At 42.9% G+C, this 18184-nt stretch overlaps 1 protein-coding gene across 1 annotated transcript in view; it reads left to right on the forward strand.

Moving 5' to 3' along the window:
• The first annotated feature begins 11558 nt into the window (after positions 1-11558).
• Positions 11559-18184, forward strand: part of LOC124721544 (cuticlin-4) — a 242621-nt gene continuing 235995 nt past the window's right edge. The window contains exon 1 of the mRNA XM_047246571.1: positions 11559-11671. Within this exon, the coding sequence (XP_047102527.1) occupies positions 11653-11671 (19 nt within the window). The 5' untranslated portion in view covers positions 11559-11652. The remainder of the gene's footprint in view (positions 11672-18184) is intronic.

Genomic DNA, 18184 nt, shown 5'->3' on the forward strand with positions numbered 1-18184 from the left:
GATATGGTTGATTAAATCTACATCTACATCTACATCCATACTCCGCAAGCCACCTGACGGTGTGTGGCAGAGGGTACCTTGAGTACCTCTATCGGTTCTCCCTTCTATTCCAGTCTCGTATTGTTCGTGGAAAGAAGGATTGTCGGTATTCCTCTGTGTGGGCTCTAATCTCTCTGATTTTATCCTCATGGTCTCTTCGCGAGATATACGTAGGAGGGAGCAATATACTGCTTGACTATTCGGTGAAGGTATGTTCTCGAAACTTTAACAAAAGCCCGTACCGAGCTACTGAGCGTCTCTCCTGCAGAGTCTTCCACTGGAGTTTATCTATCATCTCCGTAACGCTTTCGCGATTACTAAATGATCCTGTAACGAAGCGCGCTGCTCTCCGTTGGATCTTCTCTATCTCTTCTATCAACCCTATCTGGTACGGATCCCACATTGCTGAGCAGTATTCAAGCAGTGGGCGAACAAGCGTACTGTAACCTACTTCCTTTGTTTTCGGATTGCATTTCCTTAGAATTCTTCCAATGAATCTCAGTCTGGCATCTGGTTTACCGATGATCAACTTTACATGATCATTCCATTTTAAATCACTCCTAATGCGTACTCCCAGATAATTTATGGAATTAACTGCTCCCAGTTGCTGACCTGCTATTTTGTAGCTAAATGATAAGGGATCTATCTTTCTATGTATTCGCAGCACATTACACTTGTCTACATTGAGATTTAATTGCCATTCCCTGCACCATGCGTCAATTCGCTGCAGATCCTCCCGCATTTCAGTACAATTTTCCATTGTTACAACCTCTCGATATACCACAGCATCATCTGCAAAAAGCCTCAGTGAACTTCCGATGTCATCCACCAGGTCATTTATGTATATTGTGAATAGCAACGGTCCTATGACACTCCCCAGCGGCACACCTGAAATCACTCTTACTTCGGAAGACTTCTCTCCATTGAGAATGACATGCTGCGTTCTGTTATCTAGGAACTCCTCAATCCAATCACACAATTGGTCTGATAGTCCGTATCCTCTTACTTTGTTCATTAAACGACTGTGGGGAACTGTATCGAACGCCTTGCGGAAGTCCAGAAACACGGCATCTACCTGTGAACCCGTGTCTATGGCCCTCTGAGTCTCGTGGACGAATAGCGCGAGCTGGGTTTCACATGACCGTCTTTTTCGAAACCCATGCTGATTCCTACAGAGTAGATTTCTAGTCTCCAGAAAAGTCATTGTACTCGAACATAATACGTGTTCCAAAATTCTACAAATGACCGACGTTAGAGATATAGTTCTATAGTAAATCATCACCGAAACCCCATCATGTTTCACCCTTGGGACGTAAGCTTCGGTCCGCAGCTCGTGGTCGTGCGGTAGCGTTCTCGCTTCCCGCACCCGGGTTCCCGGGTTCGATTCCCGGCGGGGTCAGGGATTTTCTCTGCCTCGTGATGACTGTGTGTTGTGTGATGTCCTTATGTTACTTAGGGTTAAGTAGTTCTAGGTCCTAGGGGACTGATGACCATAGATGTTAAGTCCCATAGTGCTCAGAGCCATTGAACGTAAGCTTCGGGCAGAAGTTGAAAACAATGTACAACAAAACAGCAGGTTTTATGACTTCGGCACCATGTGTTCCTGTTATGGGCATTTGCGTTACTGATGAGTGGTTTTGGAATTCCAGTTCGCCCTGAAATTCCCTGCTTATGGTACTCCCTTCGTGTTGTTTAGGTGCTGAGAGGGTTCGCGAGTGCGACATTCAGGTCTGCAGTGACTTTTGCAACTGTCGTCTCCTTATTGTTCGTCACAGTACTCTTCAATTACCGTCTGTCACGATCACTCAACAGATACTTTCGACCGAGTTATGATATACCTTAGTGGATGATATTTTTACGCTTTCCATGTATGCGGCCTGAATATCCAGAATGCCTTTGTAGTTGCGTGGTAAGCATGGCAAATTGTAAATTGAAAGGGCCCGGGTTCGATTCCCGACCGGCTCGGAGGTTTCTTTTCGCCCAGGGACTGTGTGTTGTGTTGTCCTTACGTACGTATTGTCATAACTGACATTCCACTGGTCAGATAGCTATATGGGCACGTCCCGAAAGCCAATAAACGAAAAAAAATCTTCGGAATAGTGCCTCTAGAAACACCTAACACTTCGGCTACTTTGGTTACGAAAGCACCCGCCATACGAGCATCAACAATTTGCACACGTTCGAATTCGCTTGGCTCCGACATAACGCACTCACATCTACACAGAACACTGATCTGGCCACGACTGACAGTTGCAACGTATCGAACACTGCAAGGTGCCGTTCGTGGTCAAATACATGCCGGCATGGTAGCTCAGCGTGTTCGATCAGAGAGTTTGCTGCCCTCTGCAATAAAATAAAAAAAAAAAAAACTGAATGTATGGATTAAGGATGATCTTGAACGGGTATCATGGGACGTCCGCAACGAACAACAACGAACAAAATGATACCAACAAAGAAAATAAATAACTAAAATAAAACAGAGCCACCTGCATGCTTGGCTAGCATCTGCATTTATGTTCAAGCTGCATTTCTCTGGGTGTTTTCATATTTTGTCTAACCCCTGTACAATGCCGCATGGGGATACAGTTAAACTCGAAACTAGTTAGGATAAATAAAGCATTCATTCGACGGAACTGCGCCACTTTCTAAGCTTTTCAGACATCGTGAAAGGCTAAAGTATTTGTATCGTAAATCCTGTTTCTGCGCAACACAAATTGTTGTTCCTATCTTTTTCCCAGTCAGCCGGCCGCTGTGGCCGAGCGGTTCTAGGCGCTTCGGTCTGGAACCGCGCTGCTGCTACGATCTCAGGTTAGAATCCTGCCTCGAGCATGGATGTGTGTAATGTCCTTAGGTTAGTTAGGTTTTAGTAGTTCTAAGTCTAGGGGACTGATGACCTCAAAGTCCCATAGTCCTTAGAGCCATTTGAACCATTTTTTTTTTCCTCCCTTCAGAATATTTCTGGACTTACGTTTAATATTCTATGGATTTTACCCTGTTTCTTGATGCATGTCACATTTTGAATTTATAAGATGACCTTCTCTGGCGTACTGTATGGATTGACAACATGTGTTTTACTGCCGCTAGAGCCTTCAGTGGTGAGCTGTCTGTTATATTTTGTGAACGATGTTCCCTCGCACCTTTATCTACTCGACTGTTAACTTCGTTTCATGGGTATACGGGGGGCGGGGGTTAGGCATATAGTTTTAACCACCACGTCGAAAAAAATTAAGTTATGGAATTATTTGTGTGTTTGTTTGCAGGTTCATGTGAGCAATCGCGATAAACATTGAAATTCCGCGCCATAGTACCATAGCACGCCGCTAGAGGAGCAGAAACGAAACAGCACAGCACGTTGATAAGGAGCGGCAACGTGAGGTAATCCGTTTTCGGCAGCGGCGGAAAACTTGCAGCTGTGTCAAGAACAAACAGCTAAAATGAGTACGGTACAACAGGCGTTCGGCAGACACCGACCGCTTAAATACGGCGCAATCGTAAACATAAGGCTACGCTGCAACTAGGCCCATGATAAAGACAGGTCTACATCTACATCTATACTCCGCGAGCCACCTTACGGTGTGTGGCGGAGGGTACTTATTGTACCACTATCTGATCCCCCCTTCCCTCTTCCATTCACGAATTGTGCGTGGGAAGAACGACTGCTTGTAAGTCTCCGTATTTGCTCTAATTTCTCGGATCTTTTCGTTGTGATCACTGCGCGAGATATATGTGGGCGGTAGTAATATGTTGCCCATCTCTTCCCGGAATGTGCTCTCTCGTAATTTCGATAATAAACCTCTCCGTATTGCGTAACGCCTTTCTTGAAGTGTCCGCCACTGGAGCTTGTTTAGCATCTCCGTAACGCTCTCGCGCTGACTAAATGTCCCCATGACGAATCGCGCTGCTTTTCGCTGGATCATGTCTATCTCTTCTATTAATCCAACCTGGTAAGGGTCCCATACTGATGAGCAATACTCAAGAATCGGACGAACAAGCGTTTTGTAAGCTACTTCTTTCGTCGATGAGTCACATTTTCTTAGAATTCTTCCTATGAATCTCAACCTGGCGCCTGTTTTTCCCACTATTTGTTTTATGTGATCATTCCACTTCAGATCGCTCCGGATAGTAACTCCTAAGTATTTTACGGTCGTTACCGCTTCCAATGATTTACCACCTATGGCATAATCGTACTGGAATGGATTTCTGCCCCTATGTATGCGCATTATATTACATTTATCTACGTTTAGGGAAAGCTGCCAGCTGTCGCACCATGCATTAATCCTCTGCAGGTCTTCCTGGAGTACGTACGAGTCTTCTGATGTTGCTACTTTCTTGTAGACAACCGTGTCATCTGCAAATAGCCTCACGGAGCTACCGATGTTGTCAACTAAGTCATTTATGTATATTGTAAACAATAAAGGTCCTATCACGCTTCCTTGCGGTACTCCCGAAATTACCTCTACATCTGCAGATTTTGAACCGTTAAGAATGACATGTTGTGTTCTTTCTTCTAGGAAATCCTGAATCCAATCACAAACCTGGTCCGATATTCCGTAAGCTCGTATTTTTTTCACTAAACGTAAGTGCGGAACCGTATCAAATGCCTTCCTGAAGTCCAGGAATACGGCATCAATCTGCTCGCCAGTGTCTACGGCACTGTGAATTTCTTGGGCAAATAGGTCGTGGCTAGAGCTCCAACTTTGAGGATTTGGCAACGTTTACCTCGTGGCTGGTTGACCTATTTACGCAACTTTTTACAATTACTTCTTACAAAATATTTGATATTGCATGTATGAAGTGTACAGAACAGTAATACTGGTACAGAGATGTTTGGAACACCCTTTTCGTATAACAGAAAAATCGAAATGCAATATTAAACGGCTATACAAATATCGGATCGGAACTAGCATGGTAGTTTGTAAATATTAAATGTAATGAGTTAACAACTCGGTACTAATGCTTTAAAATATGGATGTGTCTATTTATTAGTTTCTGTTCATATATGGGCACTTGTAAAAGTGTTTCTTTTTTTAATCATGTGTAGGTACTTAAAGAAATGCGGCATTTTTGTTGTACAGAGTGGGGGAAAGTATAGTTTCCATTTACCGTGAAAAGTATTTTCATTAATACTTTCGTCTAACATTTAACCAGCATTCATTTTGTGTACTTCATGATAGGTTTGTTGTTTGTTGAGTTGTAGTAAAAACTTAATTCTGTGAAGGTTGTGTTACTTGTGCAAGTTCCCTCCCAAACGCCAATTCTCTATAAAAATATCTTAATTGTCACTCGTCTTACCGTGCCTATATAAGAAATGGGGTTTGTGTATGTATGGTTATGGTAATGACATATAAATACATCACAGATATTTCTCTCTCCACTTTTTCGGAAATTTGTGTTAAGTTCCTATGGGACCAAACTGCTGAGGTCATGGGTCCCTAGGCGTACACACTACTTAAACTAACACTAAGGACAACACGCACATCCATGCCCGAGGGAGGACTCGAACCTCCGACGGGGCGAGCCGCGCGAACCGTGGCAAGGCGCCTAAGACCACGTGGCTACCCCTCGCGGGTCCCTCCACATTGCTAATTGCGAAAGTATCTTAGGAATTGAAAATTTTTGAGATGAATTGCTACAGCATAGTTTTAGACTAGGGGCGTATACAACCTGTTTCATGTTTATAACTACTACTATGAAGTACTAACGTGTATTTACAGTACACTATTGAGCGCCAGGTCCTGGTTCCCAGTTGTCTCTCCAGCAATTTATGGCGCATCTTGTTATTCGTTCGGGGTCACTTGGAAATCTGAACATGTGAAAACCATTTTTCCAATGGTTAGTGCAGTTCACAACTGAGCAGCCACCCATATTTACAACGAATTCTTCAATGCATATGATTAGAAATCTCCACTCGCATCGTGACTCATATGTAAACAAGTAAGAATATCCTATACTTTGGGGAAAACATGGCGGACAGTTCATCTCAGGTTATAGGAGTCTTAGCCATAGCGCATACTTCACAGCACGTGACATTACAGAGTGCCAGCAGACGTCTCCGTGGAAAGGGAGTAACTATTTCAGATAAGTTTAATAATTGACAGTGCGTTTAAATACATGCAAGCTCCCGATAGCACACAACTATGTTAAGACCTTTAGTGGGTACCTTTTCAATTATATTCTGGTTTCCCTTGGGCCTTGCACGGAGCCGAGCATTCGCGAAGTGTAGCGGACAAGCAGACTAGTGTGACGTCACAATTTCGGTTCGAGACCAGTATTTCTCGTGGACACCGGCATTGCATATCAATCTGTTACAACAACCTTTATATGGCATTCAACCGAACGCAAGCTGTGTCGTACTCTTTTTATCCAAACACGTGTCAAGCCAGTCCAGATCACTAGTTTTGCCTGCTGCATTGGCCTGACACAGCTACAAAATTTCCGCTGCTGGCAAAGCCGAAATACGGAACGATACCTGCTTTATCAAAAGGCTGTCCCATTTTTATCGTGCTACAGACGTGTACTTGCAAACAAACGAACAAATAATTACGTAACTTCACTTCGTCACGGTAATAATTAAAACTTAATGACTACCGTTCGTACAACAACAAGCACACTAAGACACAGATGACCAGTGGCGGAGCTCTTTAGAGGTTTTCGAGGCTTAGCGTACACGAAAATTTTGGAAAAAAAAAGTACAACTAGAGTTAGAATACAACAATACGTTGAAAACAATGTAAGGTTGTCCTGTATGTTACTACGATTTCATTCGATCGAGTTGGGAGTTCGCTGGGTTATGCATGCTATCTAGTCAAACAGCTCATAGGATGCTTCTACGTGGCAGCTGACAGGGCGGCAGGGAATCACGTGTGTCGTAAGAGTGTTTTAACAAAACTTGCTTTAGTCGTATAATTCGTGAGAGCAGGTGATTAACTCATTACACAGTGAGATGACAAAAGTCATACAATACCTCCTAATACTTTGTCGGACTTCCTTAAGCCCGGAGTAATGTGGCAACTCGACGTGTCATGGACTCAACAAACCGTTGGCAGCCCCTACAGAAACACTGTATCAAGCTGCCTCTAAGCCGTCCACAACTGCGAAAGTGTTGTTCGTGCAGGATTTTGTGCACAAACTGACCTCTCGGTTATGTCCCATAAATGTTCGATGGGATTCATATAGGGCGATTTGGGCGGACAGATCATTCGCTCGAACTCTCCAGAATGTTCTTCAAACTAATCGTAAGCAATTGTGGCCCGGTAACACGGCGCATTGTCATCCATAAAAATTCCATTGTTGTTTGGAAACATGAAGTCCATGAATGGCTGCAAATGGTCTCCAAGTAGCCGAACACAACTATTTCCAGTCCGTTCCATTTAAACACAGCCCACAGCATTATGGGGCCACTACCAGTTTACCAGATGATTAACGCCAAATTTAGCCGCACTGTCCAAACGAATATGTTCGTCGTACGCTCCCCATTGATTTCTACGGTTATTCCACAGCGTTGCTTGTCTGTTAACAGAGGTCGTTGGCACTGTGTTGTCCGTGGTGAGAGGTAAGGCGAAAAATTTGGTATTGTCGGCACACTGTTGACACAGTGGATCTCGAAATATTGGATTCTCTAACGATTTTCGAAACGGGATGTCCCACGCGTCTAGCTCCAACCAGCATTCCGCGTTCAGAGTCCGTTAATTCCCAACGCCCTTTTATACCTTGTGTACACGATACTATCGTCATCTGTAAATATGCATATCGCTATCCCATGACTTCTGTCACATCGTTGTATGTCTAGAGCGGAACAGTTTATTCGCGAGCATTTGCAGAGAACTTCTGAGTTCAAACTAACATTGAGCACAATTCAGAACGAATTAACTGAATCAGTTATCGATGTCATTAAAGATCGCATTAAAGAAGATTTACAGTCATGCGTGTCTTTTGCACAGCAAGCACATGAAACGCTGGATGTTTCTTGTAAGTCGCAAATGAGTATTATTCTCAGGTTTTGTGCCCAAGACGGTCGCTTAGAAACATTTATTGGTTTTCAAAACGTTTCTGGCACAAAACTGTTCAGAATTTATCAGAAATTGTACTCAATGCACTTGATGTTGGGAGAATTCTTGACAAAATAATGAGCCGAACGTATGGTGGAACCCCAGTACTGACGGGTAAACGTGGAGGTGTCCAGAATTTTGTTGAAAAAAAATTTTCGTGAGCTATATTTCTGCAGTGTTATGCTCATAAACTTAATCTAGTGATGTTACATTGTTCTAAAAATGTCAAAGCAGTTAGGCTTTTCATTTACACTCTTGTATCATTCCAACTCATTTTTAGCAAGACCTCGAAGAGAACAGAGCTCTTAGAAAATAAAGAAATCAGATTACCTCAAACATGTACTGCATGGCCGGCCGAAGTGGCCGCGCGGTTCTGGCGCTGCAGTCTGGAACCGCGAGACCGCTACGGTCGCAGGTTCGAATCCTGCCTCGGGCATGGATGTGTGTGATGTCCTTAGGTTAGTTAGGTTTAACTAGTTCTAAGTTCTAGGGGACTAATGACCTCAGCAGTTGAGTCCCATAGTGCTCAGAGCCATTTGAGCCATGTACTGCGTGCTGGAATTTCAGTTCACGAGCTGTTCAAACAACACATCTGAAATACCGTGAGCTGAAAGACATTTTCCAAAATATTACCATAGATGGCCGAGCGGTTAAAGGCGCTACAGTCTGGAACCGCACGACCGCTACGGTCGCAGGTTCGAATCCTGCCTCGGGCATGGATGTGTGTGATGTCCTTAGGTTAGTTAGGTTTAAGTAGTTCTAAGTTCTAGGGGACTTATGACCACAGCAGTTGAGTCCCATAGTGCTCAGAGTCATTTGAACCATTTTTTTATTACCAGAGATGATGTTTGGGATGCGGAGTCTTTCTACAGTGCTTCTGGCTTGCTTAACATTTTTAATAAAACTCAATTCCTTTTCTTGATTTGCGTTTATAAAGGAATATATGCATATGTTGGCTATTTTTATGCACTTCGTCAACACAAAATTGCATGGGAAGCATTACTGCAAATGGAAATGCATTTTGTACATCTTTAAAATATTCAGTTTATAGAGTTGCATTGCAAGAATCAGTCTGTAAATTAGAAATCAAATTTCCCAACAATGAAACTGAATGGCTTTCTCACAACTTACCCATTATTCAACAAAGGACAATTGGAAAATAGTTAGAAAACATTTACATTGACAAACAAATATTTATCGCCGGAACGCTTTCTTAAATTCATAATGGACAGTAATCTTCAAAATATTTATAACTAAGTTTATCACGTTGATCTTCACATTCCCTGTCGCTACAGTTTCTTATGAAAGAAGTACGAGCATCTTAAAAGAATTAAAAATTACCTTAGAAATCCAATGGCAATTGATAGCTGACGTTCTCTCTGCACAATTGCCATAGAAAAAACCTGGTTAAACAACTTAGAAATGATCAGAACTTTTAAAGATAACGTGACTTAAAGCTTTCCTACCAAGAAGAATCGACGCATGCATCTCCTGTATAAAAAGGTATAAGATAAGTCTACCCACAATTAATCCATTAGCTTCGCCACTGCAAACGACATATTCATTGAAAACTGGTATGTTTGTTTGCATCGCCATCTTCTGCAGCAGCTGTTAAATCAACTATTATTGGTTTCTACATCATAAGCTTACTGCAATTAATTGAAGAGAAATTTACACCACACGCGTTTCGCTTTTATTTATAAGGCATCTTCCGCGGTCATTCTGCAAATATGAATACATATGTTTGTACATTTTTGGTTGTTTTAGAGTAAAAACATTATTTTGTCTATAAAGTTGGCATACAATTTACTTACGGTGTTTCTGCCTCTTGTTCACCTATTCTGGAAACCACTGCTTCTTTGTGTTGGTTAGAGGAGGTCGATGTCGAAAGAAAATTCGTTAGACATATACACTTGGGAGTTTTTGCCTTTTTGCATTTCTCTTACGTTACAGTCCGCAGCTCGTGGTCTATCTAGCTTTGCTGCCTCTGGATCAAGGGGTTCCGAGTTCGATTCCCAGCCATGTTGGGGATTTTCTCTGCCTGGGTAATGGGTGTTTGCGTTGTCTTCATCATTTCATCATTATTTGTGACAGTGGCTACATTGGACTATGTAAACATTGGGACTTTGTACGGGCGCTGATGACCGCGCAATTGAGCGCCCTGCAAACCAAAACGTCATCATCATCTTACTTTACATTGGCGTTATTTACACTTCAACCTAACTGTTGGAAACAGCACTGCAGTTTTGTGTGGTTTCACTCAGTTCAGTTACAGTTTTTATGTTTGTGCGTTTGCTTTTCGTGTAGTACGACCTATTCTTGAGTACTGCTCGAACGTTTGGGATCCCTATCAGGTCGGATTGAGGGAGGACATAGAAGCAATTCAGAGGCGGGCTGCTAGATTTGTTACTGGTAGGTTTGATCATCACGCGAGTGTTACGGAAATGCTTCAGGAACTCGGGTGGGAGTCTCTAGAGGAAAGGAGGCGTTCTTTTCGTGAATCGCTACTGAGGAAATTTAGAGAACCAGCATTTGAGGCTGACTGCAGTACAATTTTATTGCCGCCAACTTACATTTCGCGTAAAGACCACCAAGATAAGATAAGAGAGATTCGGGCTCGTACAGAGGCATATAGGCAGTCATTTTTCCCTCGTTCTGTTTGGGAGTGGAACAGGGAGAGAAGATGCTAGTTGTGGTACTAGGTACCCTCCGCCACACACCGTATGGTGGATTGCGGAGTATGTATGTAGATGTAGTTTGTGAGCGCTGCCAACCTCTGAGTGTGTGGGCGTGCGTGCGTTTTGTAAATTCCACGCCAACTTTATTAACAAAATACTATTTTTAACTAAAAAAACAAAAATGTACAAACAATGTATCCATATTTGCACAATCACCAGAGAAGATGCTTTATAAACAAAAGAGAAACACTTCTGGTGTAATACCCTCACTGATTAATTGTAGTAAGCTTAAGACGGGGAAACCAATAATAATTCAATCACAACTATTTTGCTACTAACTTAAAAATGAGACACTCTACGAGTTATTTTGAGGTACACAGAAGATGGTGCATAGGTACCGAATTATGTCTAAATGACAAACAGAGAAAAGAAAATATACGATAGTTTCAGAGGCAGGGTTTATAGAAAACAAATTTATTTCGCAATGACGGATACAATGTTGAGCGTCACCATTACGTATAAAATAAAGCAAAATAACCAGAAGCCGTTCGTTCCCTTCACGAGTTTACCGGAACAGAAATCGAGATATCTGAAATTTTTGTTGAGCGCAGTGGGCATCGTACTACGGTTGTGACGCGATCCTGAGCTGCGGTAAAGACAAGGCTGCGCAAGGCCGTGAGTCAGTGAGGGTCTTCGTCGGAATGGTTCGCTGCGAGCGGGGTGGGGAGCTGCAGGGGCGGAAGACGTGACGTCACAGGCGGGCGCGAGGCGCCGGCTGCAGCAGCGACTCAGCAGTCAGCCAGTACACGACGAACGTCCTGCTGAGAGGCGCACGCCGCTCCTACACGAACCCACCGACGCAGCTCGCCCCGACACTCCACCACCGCATGTCGAACGCCTACTCCGGTGAGCTCACGCTGAGGCTGCGCGTCTGGAGACTTCAATGCATGTGACTAACAGCAACACCACGAGTTAACAGTTTACTCTTCACAAATTCCATACGTCGAACTACGACCTGTAATCCGTCTCCTTTTTCTCCTTGCTTCTTGGGACTACGCGAGAAAATGTGAAATGTGCGCTCAGTTTTCTTTTATGTTTTGTTCTCTATCAATTCACGAAGACAAAAGTGTTTATATAATCTAGAAAGTTGAGGGCTCTGCACTTAAAACGAATATACTACTGTTCTCCGAGGAAGATAGTGCCAGTGAAATTTTCTACCCTTGCTGTTATTCTCTCTTTCTGAAATATTTTTCAATGGTCAGAATCTGAGAATGAACTCCGGAATTCGTAATAACATGAGCTACGAATTTCGACTTGTTAAATTTATTTTACTTGTTTATTCGTGGAATGTCTAGTTTCATCACTGTGAGTTCACTTTGATCTACGTCTCAACACTGCAACTCACTATGCGGTGCATGCCAAACAGAACTTTTTTTAACAGCGTCTTATATTCAGCTTCTATTCACCGAAGGAGGGGGGAAGAATGACGGCTGTGTGTGAGCTGTTCATCTGAACCTCTGCTACGAGATTGATTTATAGGGTGTTCTCCCTGAAAAAAAGTCCCTCGAATTTCTTGAGTGGGATTACGCAATACATTAGACATCTGTCTCCAAATGGATACTGCTTCAGATTTTTCAGCTTTTCTATTACTCTCTCCTGTAAGTGAAACAAGCGCCACACTTCCACGTAAGGCTAAGCATGCAGTGGAATGAAATTTGTTGTATTAGTGCGCTGTGATGCGACCTTACAAGTAAGATTATAGTTTAACGTCCCGTCAACCGTGGGGTCATTAGACAAGCAGCAGAAGCTCGGATTAGGAGAGGATGGAAAAGGAAATCGACCGTGCCCTTTTCAAAGGGATAATCCCGGCATTTGTCTGGTCCTATTTAGGGAAATCACGGAAAACCTAAATCTTGATTGCCAGACAGGATCTGAACCGCTCTTCTCTCGAATGCGAATCCAGTGTGCTAACCACTGCGCCATCTCGCGCGGTGAGCTTACAAGCAAGAAAAGCTTCTCTCAAGACAATCCGTGGCAGCCTTCCTCCAGACCATCGTATGAGGAGACAACAGCAGTGACGCCGAGAGACATACAGGCAGATTTCCTATTGGCAGATTAGACCCTGACTGACAGCGACAGTTTAAGGTTACGATCTTTTATTGTCAGTTTGTGGTTATTGGCACAGACAAGAGATAAGCTTTCTAGTGAATGTGCATCAGCATACATTGAAGCTGTAGTGCTTAAACGAAATGTGAAAGTAAGAAATTTTCATACACAAAATTATTAGCATTTCCACCAAGAGAACAAATATGAGTAGCTATTCGTAACTAAACGACCACGTTAGGATTGGTTTCTCAATTGGAATTCATCACCATCTTTAGACATCTCTAATGGGAACGACATAACTACTGTCAACAAGAACCGTCCAACTATACTGTTTAAAGATAAATAAGCTAAATACATTACCTGTACAAATAATGTATTTAGCTTATTATTGTAAGCTACATTATTATTATAAGCTAAATACATTATTCGTGCAGAGTAACGAATATTTTAGGGTGTTGCAATCTTTAAACAGGTCTTTTTCCATCTAAAACATCTGACAGACGTATTTGGCATTTTATACAGATTACTAGCTGAGTACCGGCATTGCCAGGGCATGTATTTATTCCAATCTTCTATTAGTCCATCTGCTCCCATCTTTATACACATATCTAATGGGAATGACGTAACTACTGTCAACAAGAACCGTTCAACTATACTGTTTAAAGATAAATAAGCTAAATACATTATCTGTACAAATAATGTATTTAGCTTATTAATATAAGCTAAATTATTATTATACGCTAAATACACTATTCTTGCAGAGTAACGAATATTTTTTAGGGTGTTGCAATCTTTAAACAGGTGTCTTCCATCTAAAACATCTGACAGACGTATTTAGCATTTTATAAAGATTACTAGCTGAGTACCGGCATTGCCTGGGTATGTATTTATTCCAATCTTCTATTAGTCCATCTACTCCTCCCCCTCTGTCCACCTTCTCATTCCCCCTCTACCCATCTACCCATCTCCTCTTCCTCCCCTCTAATTACATCTCTTCCTCCACCTCTATTTGTCCATCTCCTCCTGCTCCCCCTCTCTGGCCATCTTCTCCTCCTCTTCTCCCTGGACATCTCCTCCTCTTTCCTTTCTCTATCCAGCTCTTCCACTCCTCTCTCTCTCCCTATCTCCTACTCTTCCCATTCTCTGTCCATCTCCTCCTGACCCCTCTCTGTCCACGTTTACACGCTCATCTCAAAAGGATGCTGGTGGTTCTTACGCCCACAGTATTGCTTTCCATATTGTGTGAGATCCTGCCCACTCGTCTAATACAGTGTGCCTCGGAAGCTGTTTTCTCGCATAACTAGACAACATTCAAGCAAATCTTATTGTTGGAGTTTATTACAGTAAATTAATTAGACAGTACTTAACTTTGCCTTTTTTAAATGAAGCGTCGCAAGCAATTGGCGACATGCAAATAATCAATGTCCTTCGATATACACAATTTCCATGCAAGCAAAACAGAAGTCACGACTAAAAAGTTAGGATGGCGGCTTGTCTTCTAGTGCGACTCTTCTCGTGCGGCCGAGGCTGGCTGGTGAGGCGCTTATATTCTCTTCGTATAGATGCTGCTCCTGTCGTTGTGTCGTCCTAGGCAGCGTTCTATTGGCTGACATCGCCTCACAACATTCTCGTATGTTACGTTCCAGGCCGACGTGCCGACGCTTAATGTTGCGTTGAAATAGTTCCAGGGGCTTAGGATGAACGTTTAACTTGCAGCTTTGCCCACTTACGCACATGTCAAATATATTTCACATACATTTTAACATATTTCATACGTATTTGTACGCATAATTCTCCTGTATGTTTAGCGAATTTCGCCCAGCACTTTCATTTTCTCGTAGCTCAGTGTTTATGACATCGTATCTCCTGAACAATGTGCTGTACAACGCCACAATTTTGCAGGTATATCCAGTGGCATATGTGGCTACTGTCTCCGAAGTGTGTTGTGAATAGCTTTAGAAGTAAACAAGTAATGAATTTAAACGCCATGCTTAATGCGGTGGTCTTACTGCATGAACAGCGAAAACGTAGTAAGCTATAAACTTTCTCCTTTCATTATTTTGTGGAGGTCATCAGCGAGAAACAGTTTTGAAAAGGTTTGAAATTATGTGTAAGTTTAGCTGCAAGCTTGTATGCATTCTCATTCCCAAATAGTGGATTACTGAAGTATGGGTATTCGTGCATCGTGGGCTACACTGCTTTTTCACCCCAGCTCCCACCCCCAGCCCTTTGAAGAGTAGGTGGTTCTTACCCCCACAGCGATGATTTCCAGATGGCAAGGTATATGTGTAACAAGTTTGGTTTAAATCGGCACAATGATTTAGGAGAAGATGTGGAACATACATACATGCATACATACGTACATCCAGTTTTATAATACCTATAGATTTAAAGAGCAGGTTACATCTGTACAAACACTGGACAATTAATAGAGTGGTGAAATAAAAAAAGCCACGTGAGGGTTTTTTTTTACGATTTGCACATTTACACGGATCACCTATAACATTGTGACCACCTACGTAATAGCCAGTATGTACACCTTTTGCACGAATAACAGCGGCGACACGTCTTGGCAATGAGGCCTTGGTAGGTTGCTTGAGCGAGTTGGCATCACATACGCACACACAAGTCACCTAATTCCCGTAAATTCTGGCAAGGGGACCATGCTCTGACGCTACGTTCAATCACATCCCAGATGTATTCGATCGGGTTCAGATCTGGCGAATTTGGAGGCCAGCACATCAACTGGAACAGCCACTGTGTTCCTCAAACCACTCCATCACATTCCTGGCCTTGTGACATGGCGAATTATCTTGTTGAAAAATGCCACTGTCGTCGGGAAAAATGATCGTCCTGAAGGGGTGTACATGGCCTGCAAACAGTGTAAGATAATTCTTGGCTGTCATGGTGCCATGCCCGAGCTCCACTGGATCAATGAATAAACACATGAACGTTCCCCAGAGCATAATGTAGCCACCACCAGCTTGTCTCCATCCTGCCGTACAGGTATCAAGGAGCTGTTACATTAGAAACGACGGATTCGTGCCCTCTCATCGGCATCATGAAGAAGGTGTCAGGATTCATTACACTATGCAACGCTCTGGCACTGCCCCAACGTCCAGTGTCGATGGTCACATGCTCGTTTGAGTCTTAGCTATCGATGTCATGGTGTTAACATTGACTCATGCATTGGCACATGCATGAGTCGTCGGCTGTGAGGGTCCGTCGTTAGGAGTGTTCGATGCACTGTGCGTTCAGACACACTTGTCCTGTGACCAGCATTAAAGTCTGATGTTGGTTCTGCTACAATCCGTCGCCTAACCTGTTTTACCAGTCTGCCCAATGCACAATATCCGGTTTCTGTCGTGAGAAGTGGCCGCTGAACCTCAAGACGTCTGGACGTGGTTTCACCTTGGTTTGGCCACGTGTTGAAGACACTCACCATAGCACTCCTCCTACACATGACAATTCGTGCAGTTTCCGATATGTTCGTGCCGAGCCTCCGGGCCATCACAATCTGCCATCGATCAAACTCAGATAGATTGCGCCCCTTCCCCCAGTCTACACACGGACAGCACGCTCACTGATACTACATGCTCTGTGCCTGTGTCTGACTAGCAGTCATTCCTCGCCAGGTGACGCTGCTATCGCCTGGACGGGTTTATATCGATAGTAGGTCGGTGTTCATAATGTCCTCACAGACCAGTGTATGTAAATGAGAAGTGGTTTTCTGCTGTCCATTTGTAAATTAAAACGTTGTCTGTTTTGACTGAAATCCAAGAAAAATGTACTAACTTAACCAGTGAACAGCAGGCAGCAGTTTCGGCTAGCTGCTTGGACGTTTTTAAAATGTCCTACTAATTAAGTTCGTATATCCTCTGCAGCTCGTGTAATGTGACTATGAACTTCCACTTCATAAAATGAAGGAGCTATGTAAGACTTTGAGCACCATTTATGTTTACTACATATGACAGAAAACCATGAAGGGAATAACTTTCAAACGATATTAGAATAAAAATCATGTCATTATTTCCGCAAACGACTTTTCTATAACACGACCCACAAATAGAAAGTATCTTTTGTCCAGTTAACTGCAAAATTTATTTCACTGACTGTGATGTATGAACAAAAGTTTGTATGCGGGGTATTAGCTACAGCGTTCGAAACATTTCAGATCATACGCTATATGTTTCCTAATTTAGACTAATACAGCTGAAGCAGTACTTTTACTGTCGGTTTTAGACAAATAAATGCGTAAGTTACACTATCCTACTAATTTTCATCCACTAAGATCAAGTTTCCCAATCCCCATAGACAGAAAAAATATTGAAGAAGAAGCTTAAAATATATTCGTTCAAGTTGCTCACTCATAAACACGGTGTAGGGTGACTATGGGTCTTAATGACTTCATAATCAATTTAATTTGCGTTATCACGACGGGCGATCAATAAGTATTGCAACCCGCTTTGTTTTTGAAAGCAGGTTGGTTTTATTCAGGATTCCAGTACATCATATTATTCCCCACTCTTTTGGCTACAAAGCCATGTTTTTCAAAGTAATCTCCGTTCAGTGCCTTACGCCGCCTTACTGGGAGGGCCTGTATGCCGGTATGGTACACACACTACTGCTGGACGTGTGTGTGTGTATGTGTGTGTGTGTGTGTGTGTGTGTGTCAGCACTACCAAACAGAGACGTTCAGTTGAGCAGCGATCACCTAGACTGAGAGTGTCCACACTTTCCAACACTGCAGGAGTCACAGCTATGTGCAGCTGACCGGCATGCGGGAGATCGGATAAGTTTGCACGATTTGGTTGTGACGATGAAAGACCCTTCACCCAACGACTCGCCGTGCTTTTGTTCACTGCCAGGTCTCCGTATACATTCTGCAAGCGCCTGCGAATATCCGCGAAGCTTTGGTATTCCGCCAAATGGAACTCAATGACAGCTCTCTGCTTCGAACACATCTCCGTTACAGACGCCATTTTGAAGGTTACGTATAGCGCCGCCACGTATCACAGCTCCATTAGGCTATAGAGGCTGAAGCGCGAACACTCCACTATGTTCCACAAAAAATTTAGCTTTTTTTCTACAGGAAATTGGCTGAGAAAAATATATGTTGTATTACCTATTGAACGCCGTTCGTATTTATTACCATTTCAACAAAGTTAGGGAACAAGTAGCGCAAAACCAACACAAAAGGAATAAAATATGATCACATGTCCTTTACTCGCGCAGGGGCAGGGCCGACTGTGACGAATGAAAAACTGAAAGCTTGTGGACTGCAGTGGGATGTTTGTGTTGTTGGCGATGACG

Source organism: Schistocerca piceifrons, chromosome X (assembly GCF_021461385.2).
Source record: "Schistocerca piceifrons isolate TAMUIC-IGC-003096 chromosome X, iqSchPice1.1, whole genome shotgun sequence".
NCBI classification, from domain to species: Eukaryota; Metazoa; Arthropoda; class Insecta; order Orthoptera; family Acrididae; genus Schistocerca; species Schistocerca piceifrons.